The sequence below is a fragment of the Canis lupus genome, chromosome 9, assembly GCF_011100685.1.
Source record: "Canis lupus familiaris isolate Mischka breed German Shepherd chromosome 9, alternate assembly UU_Cfam_GSD_1.0, whole genome shotgun sequence".
NCBI lineage: Eukaryota > Metazoa > Chordata > Mammalia > Carnivora > Canidae > Canis > Canis lupus.
In genome coordinates this window covers 36,169,325-36,185,387 of record NC_049230.1, presented here as the reverse complement: position 1 = coordinate 36,185,387, position 16,063 = coordinate 36,169,325, and the positions used below count along the sequence as shown (strand labels likewise).

General features: G+C 36.9%; 1 protein-coding gene across 2 annotated transcripts in view; it reads right to left on the bottom strand.

The window, feature by feature from the left end:
- USP32 (ubiquitin specific peptidase 32) overlaps positions 1-16,063 on the bottom strand; it is a 217,917-nt gene that overhangs the window by 91,719 nt on the left and 110,135 nt on the right. For both annotated transcript variants that reach the window (XM_038547992.1, XM_038547993.1), the window contains exons 3-5: positions 15,847-15,952; positions 12,173-12,291; positions 5,782-5,941 (exon numbers count right to left, since the gene is read on the bottom strand). In XM_038547992.1, the coding sequence (XP_038403920.1) occupies positions 5,782-5,941; positions 12,173-12,291; positions 15,847-15,952 (385 nt within the window). The remainder of the gene's footprint in view (positions 1-5,781; positions 5,942-12,172; positions 12,292-15,846; positions 15,953-16,063) is intronic.

Genomic DNA, 16,063 nt, shown 5'->3' with positions numbered 1-16,063 from the left:
TTACAACGTTATGTAAACCCCCTACCACCTTGTCTTGGCACGACTTCCTCGACTCACTCTCTTTCCCCCGTGAGTCGTGGAACCTCGCCCGAGGGTGCCTGCAATAAAATCTGTTCTTGGACCCTCGCTTGCCTTGGCGGTCTCATTTCCATCTAGTTACTAAAAAACTTAATACTTAGAAAGTAGACTTTTAGTGGCTGAAAATTTTTCAATATTATCCAGTCCAATAATATGTATTTAGTCCATTGTACTAAGAACTCAAAGATAAACTGGAAAAGAGCCTTGTCCTTCAGGTACTTGTAACTTCTGGGGGGAAATCAAAGTCATTCCCTTTTTTTTTTCAAAGCCATTTCCAAATGCCTCTAAGGTAGGCAAAAAGCATCTTAATTGCTTTAATTGAAATGTAAAATGTACAGGAATGCAAATGGAAATTAATTAATTCAAACTAAAGAAAAATGGAGAAATCATGATAAAAAGAGAGCATATGAATTGGGCTTTGGTGACAAAGAAGTATTTCAATTGTCAAGGGCTGAAAGATGAAACGCAATCTTAAATGAAGGAATATTAGAAGTGAAATATAGGGTAGCTATAAATGTTCATGGGGTATAGTCATGGAATACTGACTGGTCCTCTGTAGTTGAAACAGAGAACATATGCAATGAGAAATGAATACAGAAAATTAAGACTAGGAAACTAAGAGACTTCAGAGCCATGCTAAGTTTAAACTTTGTTCTATAAAAAATGAAGACTCCTCAAAGATTTTAGAGCAGGGAAAAGAAGAGTATATATGCATATATATATATGATTAATTAAACAAAAACAAACACAACAAATTTGTCTTTCATTCTTCCCTAGCATTAACATATAATCAGATAAATAAGGACAAGTATTACAATGACGGCAGTAGTAAAGAAAGATGCAAAAAATATGGCTGAGTTAAGAGAGATAGGATCTAATGTGAAGCCTGACAAGGAAAAGCCAAAATTAATATCAAATTGGATAACTGGAATTTCAAATACTATTAACCATAACAGAAGAGACAGGAGGAAGAATATGTTGTTTGCTTTCTGAACCGTTAGATAGGTTGAAAGCAAGGAAACATGCGTTTGATTTTACATAAGAGATTAAGATGTTAGAATATATAATTTTAAAAAGGAACAACAGAAGCACCTGGGTGGTTCAGTCAGTTAAGTGACTCTTGATCTCTGCTCGGTCTTAATATTAGGGTCAAGTTTGAGCTCTGCATTGTTTAAAAAAAAAAAATAGAAAGAAAAAAGAAAAAAGAATAGGCCCCAAATGGAGTCACTTGTGCTGAGCCCCATGTCAGCAAACGAAGATTTAATATGTAATCTAATTGTAATTTCAGCCTCTCCCAGAAATGTGACCTTTAACCAGTCAATCTGGAATTATCTGATCAGTACTAGTAGTCTGCCTGATAGACAATCACCGCCCCCCTAGTGCCTTCCCCAAAGGAGGGTGACCTTGCCTGAAACAATCTAACAATCTACTCTTAGTTAGAAACTCCCCTTTAGGAATGTCTGGGTGGCTCAGTGTTTGAGCATCTGCCTTGGGCTCAGGGCGTGATCCCAGAGTCCCGGGACAGAGTCCCATATTGGGCTCCTTGCATGGAGCCTGCTTCTCCTGTCTCTGTCTCTCTCTGTGTCTCTCATGAATAAGTAAATAAAATCTTAAAGAAGGAAGGAAGGAAGGAAGGAAGGAAGGAAGGAAGGAAGGAAGGAAGGAAGGAAGGAAGGAAGGAAGGAAGGGAAAGAAAAGAAAAGAAAAGAAAAGAAAAGAAAAGAAAAGAAAAGAAAAGAAAAGAAAAGAAAAGAAAAGAAAAGAAAGAAAGAGAGAGAGAGAAACTCCCCTTTACTCCTATTCCTGCTCCCTTCTGTCTATAAAAACCTTCCATTTTGTAGAACTCCTCAGAGTTCGTTTCTATTTGCTAAATGGGATACTGCCCAGTTCATGATTTGAACAAAGCCATTTGTTTTTTTTTTTTTTTTGAACAAAGCCATTTGATCTTCAAATTTACTCAGCTGAATTTTGCTTTTCACTAATATCCAGGAGGTGTTTATTAAAATGAATATACAATTTGAGATACTGCAAGACCATAAAACTTCGTCAAGAAATGACCTGCAGAGATATGAAGGATAGGCAAAGCAATGGAAATGGCTGTAATGAAACAAAGTATGCACATCATCTAAGAGTAAAACAGAGATAAAGGTGAACCCATGAGAAATAACTTACACTTAAAAGGTAGACAGAAAAAAGAGAGCAGTAAAGAAAACTGAAATAATAAAAAACTAGGAAAATACAATGTTTCAAAACCCAGAGAAGAGAATTTCACAAAAACTGAATGGTCAACAGTGCTAAAAAGCCCCAGAGAGATATGAGTAGATAAAATGACCCTAAGAAGAAACCACTCAGTTTACTGTTATTTTTTAAGATTTTATTTATGTGTGTGTGTGTGTGTGTGTGAGAGAGAGAGAGAGAGAGAGAGAGCACACACATGTGCACAAACGAGCAGAGGAGAAGTAGAGGAAGACGCAGACTCCCCAAGGAACAGGGAACCCAGTGCAGGACCTTAATCCCAGGACCCAGGATCATCTTAATCCCAGGATCCAGGATCATCTGCGGAAGGCAAATGCTTAACTTAATCACTCAGGTGCCTGAAACCACTCAGTTTAGAGTGGTTAGTCACTGGTCATTATTACAGGTGAAACAATGCATCTATATTAATATTTGCTTTAAATAATTCAAGATATTTTTTAACAAGGCAAAGGCCCTGTAACTTTCAAATACTATTAAAAATTCAAAAATCTTCCCAAGTGATAAAAAGCTAAATACAAAAAAATCACTTTCAAATAAAAATGGAACCATATAATGGGATAACATTTTTAACATTTTCACATTATTCTGACTGATTGAATTTAAGTAAGTCTGCAATTTAAGTGCTTTCCAAAATAAGCAATAAGTAGCATTTGGATTTGCAAAGTATGTCAGATGTAATTTAACTTTAAGCAACTGACAAAGACTTTCTCCTTGACCACACTTCAGTCCTGCTTTGAGCCCTCTTTTCGATGAAGCCTCCAACTTGGATCCCATTTGGTCTTTGGCCTGCTCAAATCCAGTCTTAGAAAAGAATCCTGCCAAGTTGTCCCCTCTCCCCTTGAAATCTGATCCATTTCCTCATACCCCACCTTTGATGAATAAGTTCTTGGCTTGCATTTAGCAAGAATCTCCCTACCCTTGACACCTCCTTTTAGTAATTTTCCTTCCACTGACCACCTTGCCTTGCTCCCTGACTACAACTCCCCATTTGTTCTTGTTATAGAGTTATGACCAACTTCTCTCTCCTATTGCAATACACTACAGCAGAAGTCTGAAATTTAAGTTTTCCTTAACATTTTAACAAGTGTCAGAATAATTTTCCTTTAATATAAGTCATTAAAAGTAGTCACATTCTTAGCCAATATTAACAGAAAAATAATTTACCATACAATCACAACTGAAAGCAAAATTTCAGCAAAATATCCGTAAGCTGACAATTTAAATACTAATTTAAGTTAGAGCTTACATTCTCTAATTTTTTATGCAAAACAGTTTTTTTAAAGAGGTTTCTTATAAAAAATAAAGACCACTGAATAGTAGTAGAATCAAGTTCATTGCCTACTCATGCCAGAATTTATCTGAACTTCTGGTAACAATGGAATGAAAATGGGCAGAAAAGTAGCTGCTGTGTAATTTGGGGCCAGTCATAAGTTCCATAAAGCAACAGATACAAATAGTACTCGACATCCAAGGTACTCTATTGTCAACAAATATTTATTTATAAGGCTTGGGACAGAGGGAGAAAAAGGAAAGATAATATAGATTCTATGATTTAAAGAGAGATGATATGTACACTGGGGTGGAGTCTGCTTGGCATTCTCTCTCTCCTTCCCCCTCTGCCCCTTCTCCACCACCACACTGGCACATTCTTTCTCTTAAAAAAAGGGGGGGGGGAAATGACATATACAAATAAATAGAATGCTATAAATAATTATAATAAAAGGTAGAAAGTGGTAAGTTCATCCAAGAAGAATACAAAAAATGTGTTATGAGAGTTCAGAGGAACAAGAGATGATTTCTCACAGGAAGGCAAGAAAAGGATTCATAGAAACAAAGGGGCATGTGATTTAAGTCTTCAAGGATGATTAGGATTTATAGGGAGAAGGAAAGGGAGAGGCATTCCAGTATTAAGAAGCAGCATTAGAAAAAGCCCAGTGCAGGTACTTTTCTGTACTCACAGGAAAGTATGATAGAAATTAACACTTAAGATCTATACAGTGGTAGCTTCAATATCATCCCTCAAAAATTCATGATCACCTGGATCCTCAAAATATGACCTTACTTGGAAACAGGTTCTTTGTAGATATAATGAATTCAGCATCCTAAATTTAGGTTGGGCCCTAAATCCAGTAACTGGTGTCCTTATCAGAAAAAGAGAGGACACAGATTCAGAGAAGGCCACAGAAAAATGGAGGCAGAGTGGAGTTATACTGATACAAGTAAAGCCTGGAGTAACCAGAAACTGAGAGAGGCAAGGAAGGATTTCTTCCCTCGGGCCTTCAGAAGTAATGTGTTAACACCTTGAGCTCAGCTTCCACCTTGAGTTACTTCCAATAACTGAAACAAATTTCTGTTATTTCAGTTTATGAATTGTGCTAATTAATTAGTTAAAAGCAACTTTAAGAAACTAATACCACTTGGTTAAGGACAATTAACAGAGGGCTATTGTGAAATAGTATGAAATTGGTTTCTGTCCCCGGTTTCTGCTAATATTAAGTCTTTGACTAAACTTTCTTAAAACTTCCTGAGTGATAAGGGTTTCTGACAAAGAAGTCCTAAATCCCTTGTAATTTCCTGGGTGATAGCAGTCTTTTGTTCTAATGCTTGAGGTGACTCTTGGTGGGCTTCTGGATGGGGGCTGGTCACCAGAAAGACTAAGCCATAAGTAGAAACTTGGAACTTTCAGCCCTACTCCCTGTTTACTGGAGACTGGAAATTGAGTTAATAATTGATCATACATACATGATGAGGCCTCCATAAAAATCCCAAAAGTATGGGCTTTGGAGAGCTTCTAGATTGATGAACACATACAATGCTAGAAGGGCTGGTGCATCTCAGCTCCTGTCCTTGGGACCCTTCCAGACTTGCCCTAGGTATTTCTTCATCTGGCTGTTCATCTGTGTTGTTTTTTTTTTTTTTAACATATCCTCTATTAAATATTAAGTCAGTAAATATAAACTGTTTCCCTAAGTTTTATGAGGTCTTTACCAAATTATCAAACCCAAGGAGGGGGATTATCTAATAGAGCTGGTTGATCAGAAGCACTGGTGACAACTAGGATTTGTGATTGGCCTCTGATGTGGGCAGCAGATGGATAGTCTTTTTGGACTGAGCCCTAAACCTGTGGGGTCTATGCTAACCCCCAGGTAGATAGTGTGCCAGAACTGAACTGAATTGTAGAACACTAGTTGGTGTCTACAGAACATTGAGGAATTGCTTTGGGTGGATAAACTTCACACATTTGAAGTACAAAAGTATTCAGTGAGTAGAGGAGAAAATAAAAGTTTTCCTTTTTAGCTATGTATCAAAAGCTCCAGAAATTTATTTTATTACATTTTGGAAGAAAAATATCACTGACAATAAATTTATCCTTAATAGGCATATTCTCATATTACCAGGCAATTATATTAAAAAGTGAATAGAAAACAATGAAATGCCATTACTTACAATGTGTGACTCCAGCTAGAGTTTGGTAGAAAGTGGGAGTATCACTATCATCAGTGAGGGTGACATAAACACCTCCAGATAGTAGCCAACGAGAGAAGGTAAAAGCATCTTTGTTTAGAAGAAGCCAATTTCTAAACTTTTCATAGTTTACCTTTTCACCCTAAAATTAAAAGAAAAAAAAAACCATACATTTAGTCAAATTTTAAGGTATCTTACTTAAAACTAGCACAAACTGAACTTTGTGATTCATTTACCTTTCTTCTATCTACAAAGAATGGATTATTTTTCTTTTTTAAGATTTTATTTATTTATTTTCATGAGAAACACATAGTGGCAGAGACAGGCAGAGGGAGAAGTAGGCTCCCCATAGGAAGTCTGACGTGGGACTCGACCCTGGGACTCCAGGATCACACCCTGAGCCAAAGGCAAATGGGATGGATTATCTAAGTAACACTAGAGGCTGTATACTTGGAAATCAAACTGTGTTAAAAAATAATTGTATTTCAGAACTTCTATTTGCATAAAATCTATACGCTAATTGTAAATTATTTCATCAATTCATTAGAGCAATGGAATGCTACTAATAAGCCACATTTTATTAAGGTATATCTTTTTTTATTTTGGGTATATCTTGAAATTAGTGAACTGCATTTTTTTCTATATTTAAGAAGGACAATTCTTTATGTGCCTTCTCCCTCTTCTTTAGCATCTTAATCTGTCATAATTATCACATTTTGATTAAAAATGTATAGTATTAAAATGCTCTTAAATTTCACTGGCAAATTAAAAGCAACTGTCCAGGGGCCCTCTTTCAGAAAGCATCACTGAAAACATATTCAAAGGCAACTAGAACACAAAAACAAGTCAATTTCTGTCTTTTTTTTTTTTTTTTTTGCTTTCTTGTCAAGTATTTTGTCTTCTAAATCTCTGGATTAAAAAAAAGTATCTGCTCTGAGAAAGAACATCACAGAGCTGTGCAAGTCAATTTCTTTGTCTGGAAGACAAGAGGACTGAGGGTGAATGAGAGCCAGATGTTTCTATGAGAAAAAGAGAGAAGCAACCAGAGAAGCAACCCACATGGAAATACAATGAACAATGACATTCAGAAGCCTATTAGATGTAATCCTGATAGAAATATTAAAGGAGGGATCCCTGGGTGGCGCAGCGGTTTGGCGCCTGCCTTTGGCCCAGGGCGCGATCCTGGAGACCCGGGATCGAATTCCATATCGGGCTCCCGGTGCATGGAGCCTGCTTCTCCCTCTGCCTGTGTCTCTGCCTCTCTCTCTCTCTCTGTCTATCATGAATAAATAAACAAAATCTTTAAAAAATAAAAATTAAAAAAAAGAAATATTAAAGGATACAAATAACTCATAACCTAAAAGAGATATATGGTAGAAATAATTTCTACATTGTTTGGCAGCGTCCTACTTAAGTACAGCAATATACTTAGCCACTAGTAGTTTCAGAACATTGAGCAGTGCAATCCAGAACATCAAGATCACATTGACAGTCTTGTTTTTCTGAATGGAAGAATATGGCATTCAGAGTTGCTGCAGGGACATGTAAGGACATTCCCAATTTGTTTAGAGATTAGGGATCATAGCCATATTCTTTCTCTGTTTCCTACATTTAGTCTAGCAAGAGGATTAGCAGTATATAGCCCACAAGCTCACATACATTTTTATACATCTTAACATCTCTGACATTGGGATGAGTTGGATTTTTTTTTAAGATTTTATTTATTATTCATGAAAGACACAGAGAGAGGCAGAAATACAGGCAGAGGGAGAAGCAGACTCTCTGTGGGGAGCCTGATGTGGGACTCAATCCCAGGACCCCGGGATCACAGCCTGAGCCAAAGGCAGACGCTCAACCAGTGAGCCACCCAGGCATCCGGGGATGAGTTATAAAATCAATAGTGTCTTTCAATTATAACTGGCAGGCTTTTTTTCTATCTTTATAATACATACAGGTTTATCTTATAATTGATGGGATCTTAGATACAGTAAAACACATGTAGCATCAATGGTTTCAGTGAAACTAATATGATGTTATAAATGTACCCTCATGTACTAAGAAAAAAGCTGCCAATTAAGACAGGCACTTCTACCACCTTCACATGTAGTTAATATTGAGTATTTACAATTCCCTAAGCACTGTTCTAAACATTTTTTAAAAGACTGTTTTTTGAGTAATCTCTATACCCAATGTGGGGCTCAAACTCACAATTCTGAGATCAAGAGTCATAAGCTCCCCTGACTGGGCCAGTTAGGCACCCCTAAACATTTTTATATTAATTTAATCTTCAAAGTAACTTTCCATAGGAGATACTATTATCATCCTTATTTTACACAAGAGAAAACTGAGGCATTTAAAAAGTTAAATAATCTATGGGTCCTTGGGTGGTTCAGTCAGTTAAGTGTCTGCCTTCGGCTCAGGTCATGGTCCCAGGGTTCTGGGACTGAGCCCCATGTCGGGCTCCCTGCTCAGCAAGGAGTCATCTCCTCCCTCTGCCCCTCCTCGTTTGTGCTCTACCTCTCTCTCTTTAATAAATAAATATGAATTTCTACCTTAAAAACTGACTACTAAAGAAAATATTCAGTAAGGAAAGAATAATACAACTCCTACATGAATTCCTTTATAACTTCATCAAGGCTAATAAAAGCACAAGATAGAAAAAACTGAAATCCATTCCATGTCACTTAAGTCTAGGTGTTAGGTCCACATCTTTTAGCAAATGTGCTTCTCTTTATAGTTTTTGGGGGCAGGGGGTTTGGATTGCAAAAACAAACAAAACACATAAAGCACTGTTATGGAAGATCTAAAGAAGTGTATTCTAAGTAGACTCACACTGAAACGTAATTTTAAAAGGGTTTGGACACAGACACATCACTCAAATTACAGCCAGTAAATTTATCAAATAGTTGAATCAGATAAAAATTAGCCCATTTGTAGTGTTGATTTTTTACCAACCATAAGCATCTAGTAATTTAAGTAGCCTCTTCATGAGAGACTCCTAACTCTGGGAAACAAACAAAGGGTTGTAGAGGGGAGGTGGGTGGAAGGGATTGGGTAACTGGGTGACTGGGTGAAGGGCACTAAGGAGGGCACTTGATGGGATGAGCAAGTGTTACACTATACACTGGGTGTTACACTATACGTTGGCAAACTGAATGTAAATTAAAAAAAAAAAAAATAGCCTCTTCATGAGTATTCCAAAACCAGGGTCTCTCATTTCTTTGATCTTTCCTCTTCCAAAGATCTGTCCTTCACACATTTAACCGCAGCCTTACTAATAGTCTTATAATCTTTTTATTATAATAACTGTTCCCTTTCCATTAAATGCAATTTTAAACATTCCACTTTTCCCCTCACAATTTCCTCTTATGAGCAAACTTCTTTTAGTACCCTAACTCCTGTGATTTTTAAATTTATTTTATTTTTAAAAATTTTTTATTTTTTTAAAATTTGTTTTTATTGAAGTTCGATTTGCCAACATATAGTATAACACCCATTGCTCATCCCCATCAAGTGCCCTCCTAATTGCCTGTCACCCAATTACCCCAAACCCCTGCCCACCTCCCCTTTTGCAACCCTTTGTTTGCTTCCCAGAGTTAGGAGTCCCTCACGGTTTGTCTCCCTCTCTAATTTTTCCCACTCAGTTCTCCCATGATTTTTTTTTTTTAACTCCACAGGACTAACACCAATGACCTTCCTCCACATTACAAAATCTAATAATCACTTCTCAGTGATCAAAGGCCAACTCACTTGATCTTTCAGTTTATTTGATATAAGCATTCCTTTCTCTTAAAACATTTTCATCACTTGGCTTCCAGGACACCAATCTCTTTTGGTTCTCCTCTCAGACTATTCCTTAGGCTCCTGCTTTGATTCTTCTTCATCTCATTAATCTCTAAATGTCGGAGTACAGGACTCAGTCTTCCAATCTGTTTTCTATCTAAATTCACTCCAAGATGACCTCATCCTCAACTGTAAGTCAACAAATTCTATCCCATGAACTTTAAGTTATATATCAAAAAGCATAGTTGACATTTCCACTTTAACGTCTAAAGTGATTCTCAAATTTATGTCCTAAATCTCCCTTGATATCAAAACCCCAAACTTCTGCCTCCAGTAGTCCTAGCCATTATAATTAATGGATACTCCATTCACTTTCTAAATTAAGCCAAACACTTTAGTCATCCTCTTCTCTCTCTGCCACAGCCCATAATCAATACAAGAAAAATTCCTGTCAATTCTCTCTTCAAAATAAATGCAGAATCTGAAAACTTCTCATCACCTCTATATCATGATCTACCTGCTATATGATCTACATGATGATCACCTCACACCTGGATTATTCACAGACATCTCAGTTGGACTGTTTAACCTACCCTCTACATGAGCCAAATTGATCACATTAAAAAACAAAACAAAAAAAAAAAAAACACCTCATGTTGGGGTGCCTGGGCCTGGGTGGCTCAGTTGGTTACCTGTCTGACTCTTGGTTTCAGCTCAGATCATGAGGTCTGAGACTGCAGTCATGGGATTGAGCCCAACGGGCTCCATACTCCGAAGTCTGCTTGAGATTTTCATTAATTCTTTTTTTTTTTTTTTTTGCTTGAGATTTTCTCCCTCTCCCACTGTCCTTCCACTTTGCACTCTCTCTCAAATCAATCTTAAAAACAAAACACAACACAACAAAACAAAAAACTCCACATGTATTCATTCCTCTGCCCAACACCCTCCAATGGGTTCTACCTTACTCAGGGTAAGAGTCAAAGAACTCACACTGTCCTACAGAGCCATATATAATGTCCCCACTTCATCCCACCCTCTTCCCCAACCTCTGTAACTTCATTTCCTACTATTCTCTTATTCCCTCTATTCCAGCTTACTTGTTCCTTGGATATGTCAAGCACATTCCCAACTCAGGGACTCTGCTGTATTCTCTTCCCCCAGATATCTGCAAGGCTAGATTTCTCATCCTTTAAATTCTTGGTTCAAATGTCCACTTTATCTGACAAGCCTTTCTCAACTATCCTATACAAAATATCTACAGTCGGTCACCTCCTCCCTATCTCCACCTACCCCCCCCCCCCACTTATTTTACTTAATTTTTCTCTATAGCATTTATAATCTAATACATGTACTGGCTATTGTGCATAAATTATAGAGAACTGGGTGGCTAATCACATTTAACTCCCATCTATAAAATGGGAACATGTCCACAAAACTTATTAAATAAAAAAATATACATTCTCCCCAATAATGTACAGAGCATTAGTTAATCAGGCCTGCAAAGATTAGACAACTGTTTTTGACCAGAAAATATTTGTTATTGGAGGAACATAGCTTAGTTTGTCCTGACGTATTAAAATACTATCGTAGCAACTTCCAGCCAATGTGTCAGAACCAAAAATGCAGGAAGCCAGTCCTTTTGCACCAAACACGCGGGAATGCTGAGCAAAATGTAACATCATAAGCACTACCATAAACTGTACAGGGAAGCTCAAAGCAAGAAAGTAAACTCTCCAGGTGCTATCAACACTAAAGAAACTCAAAGACAGAATAGTGAAAAACTAAAGCTAGAAGGTCTAAAGAGACATTAGAACCAGATGCATATGGCTGGAGTATTAACAATCAATGCCTATACAGTTAGGAAGGTGACTAAACTAAACTGAATAAAACTAACAGCAGTGAGGGGCTGTCACATCTGTGAAATTCGAGTGGGTCAAACAGCCATCCTAAGAAATCATGCAGCATTAAGTGTGCTGCAGGAAGGGATCAGAAAATTCTAAAAGGGGCTACCATCCCTAGGGACTTTTCCCATATTAGCAGACCTCTGAAAAAGGCAAAAAAATTTTTTTTGTTAAAGATATGCATTTTTTATTAAGTTTTCTACAAAGAAAATATATTATTTATGGAAACAAAAAAAATGATAGGTTTTTCAGACCCAAATATTTCACTATGCAAATCAGCTCAAATAAATGATAAAATAGGCCTTGACAGGGCCAAAGTCACAGAATGGCTTGAGGCCAATGAGTGATACACCTATATACAATGAAAAGCAATGACACTACAATGTGAACAATCCTCAGGTTTTTGCAGGATCACCAGTGAGTGTGTGTTGGTTTAACAACATGAGAGAGTGTGTTTCATTATATCATAAGTATAATGATATATCTTAAGTATAGACAGCTGCCTTTAAAGTAGAATTGGGAATTTTCAAATTCACAAATATAGCAGTAATAAGTGTCATGGACCTTTGAGCACAGCACATAAATAGTTGAAACATCAACCATTAAAACCAAAGATGTCAAAAATATGCTTCACATAAACATCTAAGAGTTAATACTTTCTAACAGATAGGGATGAAATGTAAATATACCTCTGAGAAACACTTCCTGAGTGTATCTGGGACTTTACCATCCACCACATGGAGCATTCTTTCCATTTCTTCCCGTACAACATAGTTCCCAGATTCACTTGCAAAAAGACTAAAAATGTCTAGGAGAAAGAAAGAATAAATTAAACTTACCACAAGATTAAATGTACTTTGGTAGAAGTGGGGAGGGAAGAGAGAGGGAAATATTACTTAGTGATTACTAGTGCCAGGCACTTTATAAGTATGTAATTTTATTCCTAAAAAAAAAAAAAAGAAAATTAAAACTAGCAATACAAATTAAAACAGCAATGTGATTATCTTTTCAACACACCAAATTTGCAAAAATGTTTAGGTGTGACAATACTAAGTGTTAGCAAGAAACTGGGAGAAACAAGAACTATTATACACTGTTAGTAAGAGTATGAATTAATGCAACTATTTTGGAGAGTAACTTGCCCAAATCTAGCAAAGGTGATGCATGCTAGAAATTCAGCTTCTAAAGCAACTCAACTTCCCCTCATGGGAAACTTTCATACATGTGCATGAGATACAATGTTCACTGGAGTATTTTCAGTAATTGCAAAACTTAGGGAAAAAAAGATAAATGTCTATCAATAAGAAAATAGGTATAAATTGAGATATACACACACAATGAAATACTATATAGCAGTTAGAATAAAGGAACTAAGTGTTTCAAAATGAATAAGTATCAAAAATATTCAGAGAAAAAGCAAATTACAAAATAATCTATCATATACTATTTATTTAAAAAGTTTAAAAATCTGCAAAACAGGTGAAGATATGTTTAAGGGTATATAAAATGTCATAAATGTATAAAGACCTGCATGAGGAACAAAAGATCACTGTATTCATGAGAGTGGTTACCTCTGTGAAAGGAAAAATGAAGATAGGAACATGGAGAGATACAAAGAGAGAGCCATACCTTGCCTGTAATATTTTATTCCCTAAAAATAAGGTCTGGGACAAATAAGACACAATATTAAGAAATAATAGAGCTGGGTGGATGTACATATTATATGCACATTTGAAATACTGCTGTTATGGACTGAACTGCATCTCCCAAAAAGATATGTTGAAACCCAAACTCCAGGTACCTGTAATGGAACCTTATTTGGAAAGACAGAAGATAGAAGAGACATTCCATCCTTCTGAAGGCCCAGCAGGTTTCACTGCCTGCCTTCCTACATCCCATAGTGGATTTCCTTAGAGCCAGTACTTGCTGGTATGCTTTGACCACCTCTTATGGGTTGAACTGTCTATCCACCAGAGATAGTAAGTCCTAACCCCAGTACCCACAAATATGACCTTCATTTGGAACAGAGTCTTTGCAGATGTAATCAAGTTAAGGTGAGGTAATTAGGGTGAACTCTAATCCAGTATGACTGATTCTAAGAAGAGAAGACAAGAGAGTCAGAAGCAAGCCATGTGAAGAGACAGGCAGAAATTGGAGTAATGCAGCTACAAGCCAAGGAACACCAAGCATGACAGCACCAGAAGTTAGAAAGGAGGCATTCTTCCCTATAGGTTTCAAAGGGATCAGGGTCCTGCCAACATCTTCAATTTGGACTTCTAGCTTCCAGAACTGTGAAACAGGAAGTTTTGTTGTTTTAAGCCACTTCTGAGTCTTTGTTAGGGCAGCCCTAGAAAACTAATACAATAGTATAATAAAAATATGGACAGCCCGGGGAGCTCAATGGTTTAGCGCCTGCCTCCGGCCCAGGGTGTGATCCTGGAGCCCCGGGATTGAATCCCACATTGGGCTCCCTGCATGGAGCCTGCTTCTCCCTCTGCCTGTGTTTCTGCCTCTCTCCCTCTCCCTCCACTTTTCCCTCCCTCCCTCTCTTTTCTCCAAAGAAAAGAGAAAAGAAAAGAAAAAGAAAAAGAAAAAGAAAGAAAAAGAAAAAGAAAAAGAAAAAGAGAAAGAGAAAGAGAAAGAGAAAGAAAAAGAAAAAGAAAAAGAAAAAGAAAAAGAAAAAGAAAAAGAAAAAGAAAAAGAAAAAGAAAAAGAAAAAGGGGCACCTGGGTGGCTCAGTTGGTTAAGCATCTGCCTTTGGCTCAGGTCATGATCTCAAGGTCCTGAGATCGAGCCCTGCATCAAGCTCCCTGCTCTGCAGGGAGTCTGCTTCTCCCTCTCCCTCCACTCCTTCCCTCTGCTCATGCATACTCTTGCTCTCCCTCTCTCAAATAAATAAAACCTTTAAAAAAATAAAGAAAAGATTTAAATATGTGTTGATGACCCCCCATATTGTTATTTTTGATTACTGGTTGCCTGGAGCCACAATATTTGTTGGTAGAGGGATGCTAATTTGAAAAACCAGGATTACAGTTAAATTCCAATTGGGTTTATGGATATGTTCAATATCTTAACTGTAATATGTGGGTACATATATGTCTTAAAACATATCAAAATCTACACTTTACATATGTTCATTTTATTTAAGTCAATTACACCTCAACAAAACTATAAAAAAGGAAAAGGATTAAAAAGAATAGTCTAGGGCAGCCCAGGTGGCTCAGCGGTTTCAACCCAGGGCATGATCCTGGAGACCCAGGATCGAGTCCCAGGTCGGGCTCCCTGCATGGAGCCTGCTTCTCCCTCTGCCTGTGTCTCTGCCTCTCTCTCTCTGTGTCTCTCACGAATGAATAAATAAAATCTTAAAAAAAAAAAAAAAAAAAGAATAGTCTAAATTCAGGGATAAGAAAGATTCTGAGAGATTTAGGGGAAGCAGTCAGAAGGCAGGTTAGAAAAGGAAGATGGAAGAGAGAAAGACTCAACATCCAGTGGCCAAGGATAAAAACCTAAGAATTTCTAGAGCAAAATATTATATCCTATGTAATAGAAATACTCGCCTTTACTTACCCTGGGAAATTTTCAATAAAACTTTCCTCCCAAAAAGAAACCCACCTTCATTAGCAATTGCTCTCCACTTTCCTCTCCCCCAATAACCTCTGGCAATCACTAATTACTGGATTTGCCTAATCCAAACATTTCATATAAATGGAATTACATACATACTATGGGACTACTTTGGCATTTATCACTTTAACATATTTTCATCCATGTTACAGCATTTATTTGTACTTTAATTCCTTTCTACTGTCATGTAGTATTTCATTGCATGGATATATATTTTATGTTGAATGCATGAGCTGATGGACACTAGGGTTGTTTCCATCTTGTGACTATTATGCACAGTGCTTCTAAGAATACTCATGTATATATTTTTTAATGAATACATGTTTCCAATTTTCTTGGGTATACACATAAGAGTGGAATTGCTGGGTCATATGATAACTCAATGTTTAACAGTTTGAAGAACTAAATACCCAACAGTTTTCCAAAGTAATGGTACTATTTTACAATCCCAGCAGCAATGTATAAATGAGGGTTGCAACTTTTCCATCCTGACCAACACTAATTATTATGTCTTTTTTTATTTTAGCCATCCTGGTAGATATGCAGTGGTATCTCACTGTAATTTTAATGTATATTTCCCTAATACCTGATTATGTTTGAGCTTCAAGTGATTATTGGCCACTTGTATATCTTCTTTGGAGAAATATCAACTCAAATGTTCTATCATCAGAATTTTCAGGTAAATTATTCTGCACACAAATGTACTATTATCATTTTGAGATAATAAAAAGATACTTACATTTTGCTTTCTCTTCATCTCTACCTCTTGTAAGAAGGACAAGTCCAACTATTAAGTTATTGAAGTGCAGTCCTTTGGATGTTCCACCAAAAGAACAGTAAATCACCTAAGAGAAAATAATAAAGCCAACATTATATGTTTCAGTTATTGAGGAATTTGAGGCTGATACCACTTTAACAAATCTTGTCTCCATCTCCAAACTAGGCTCTGGTAAACT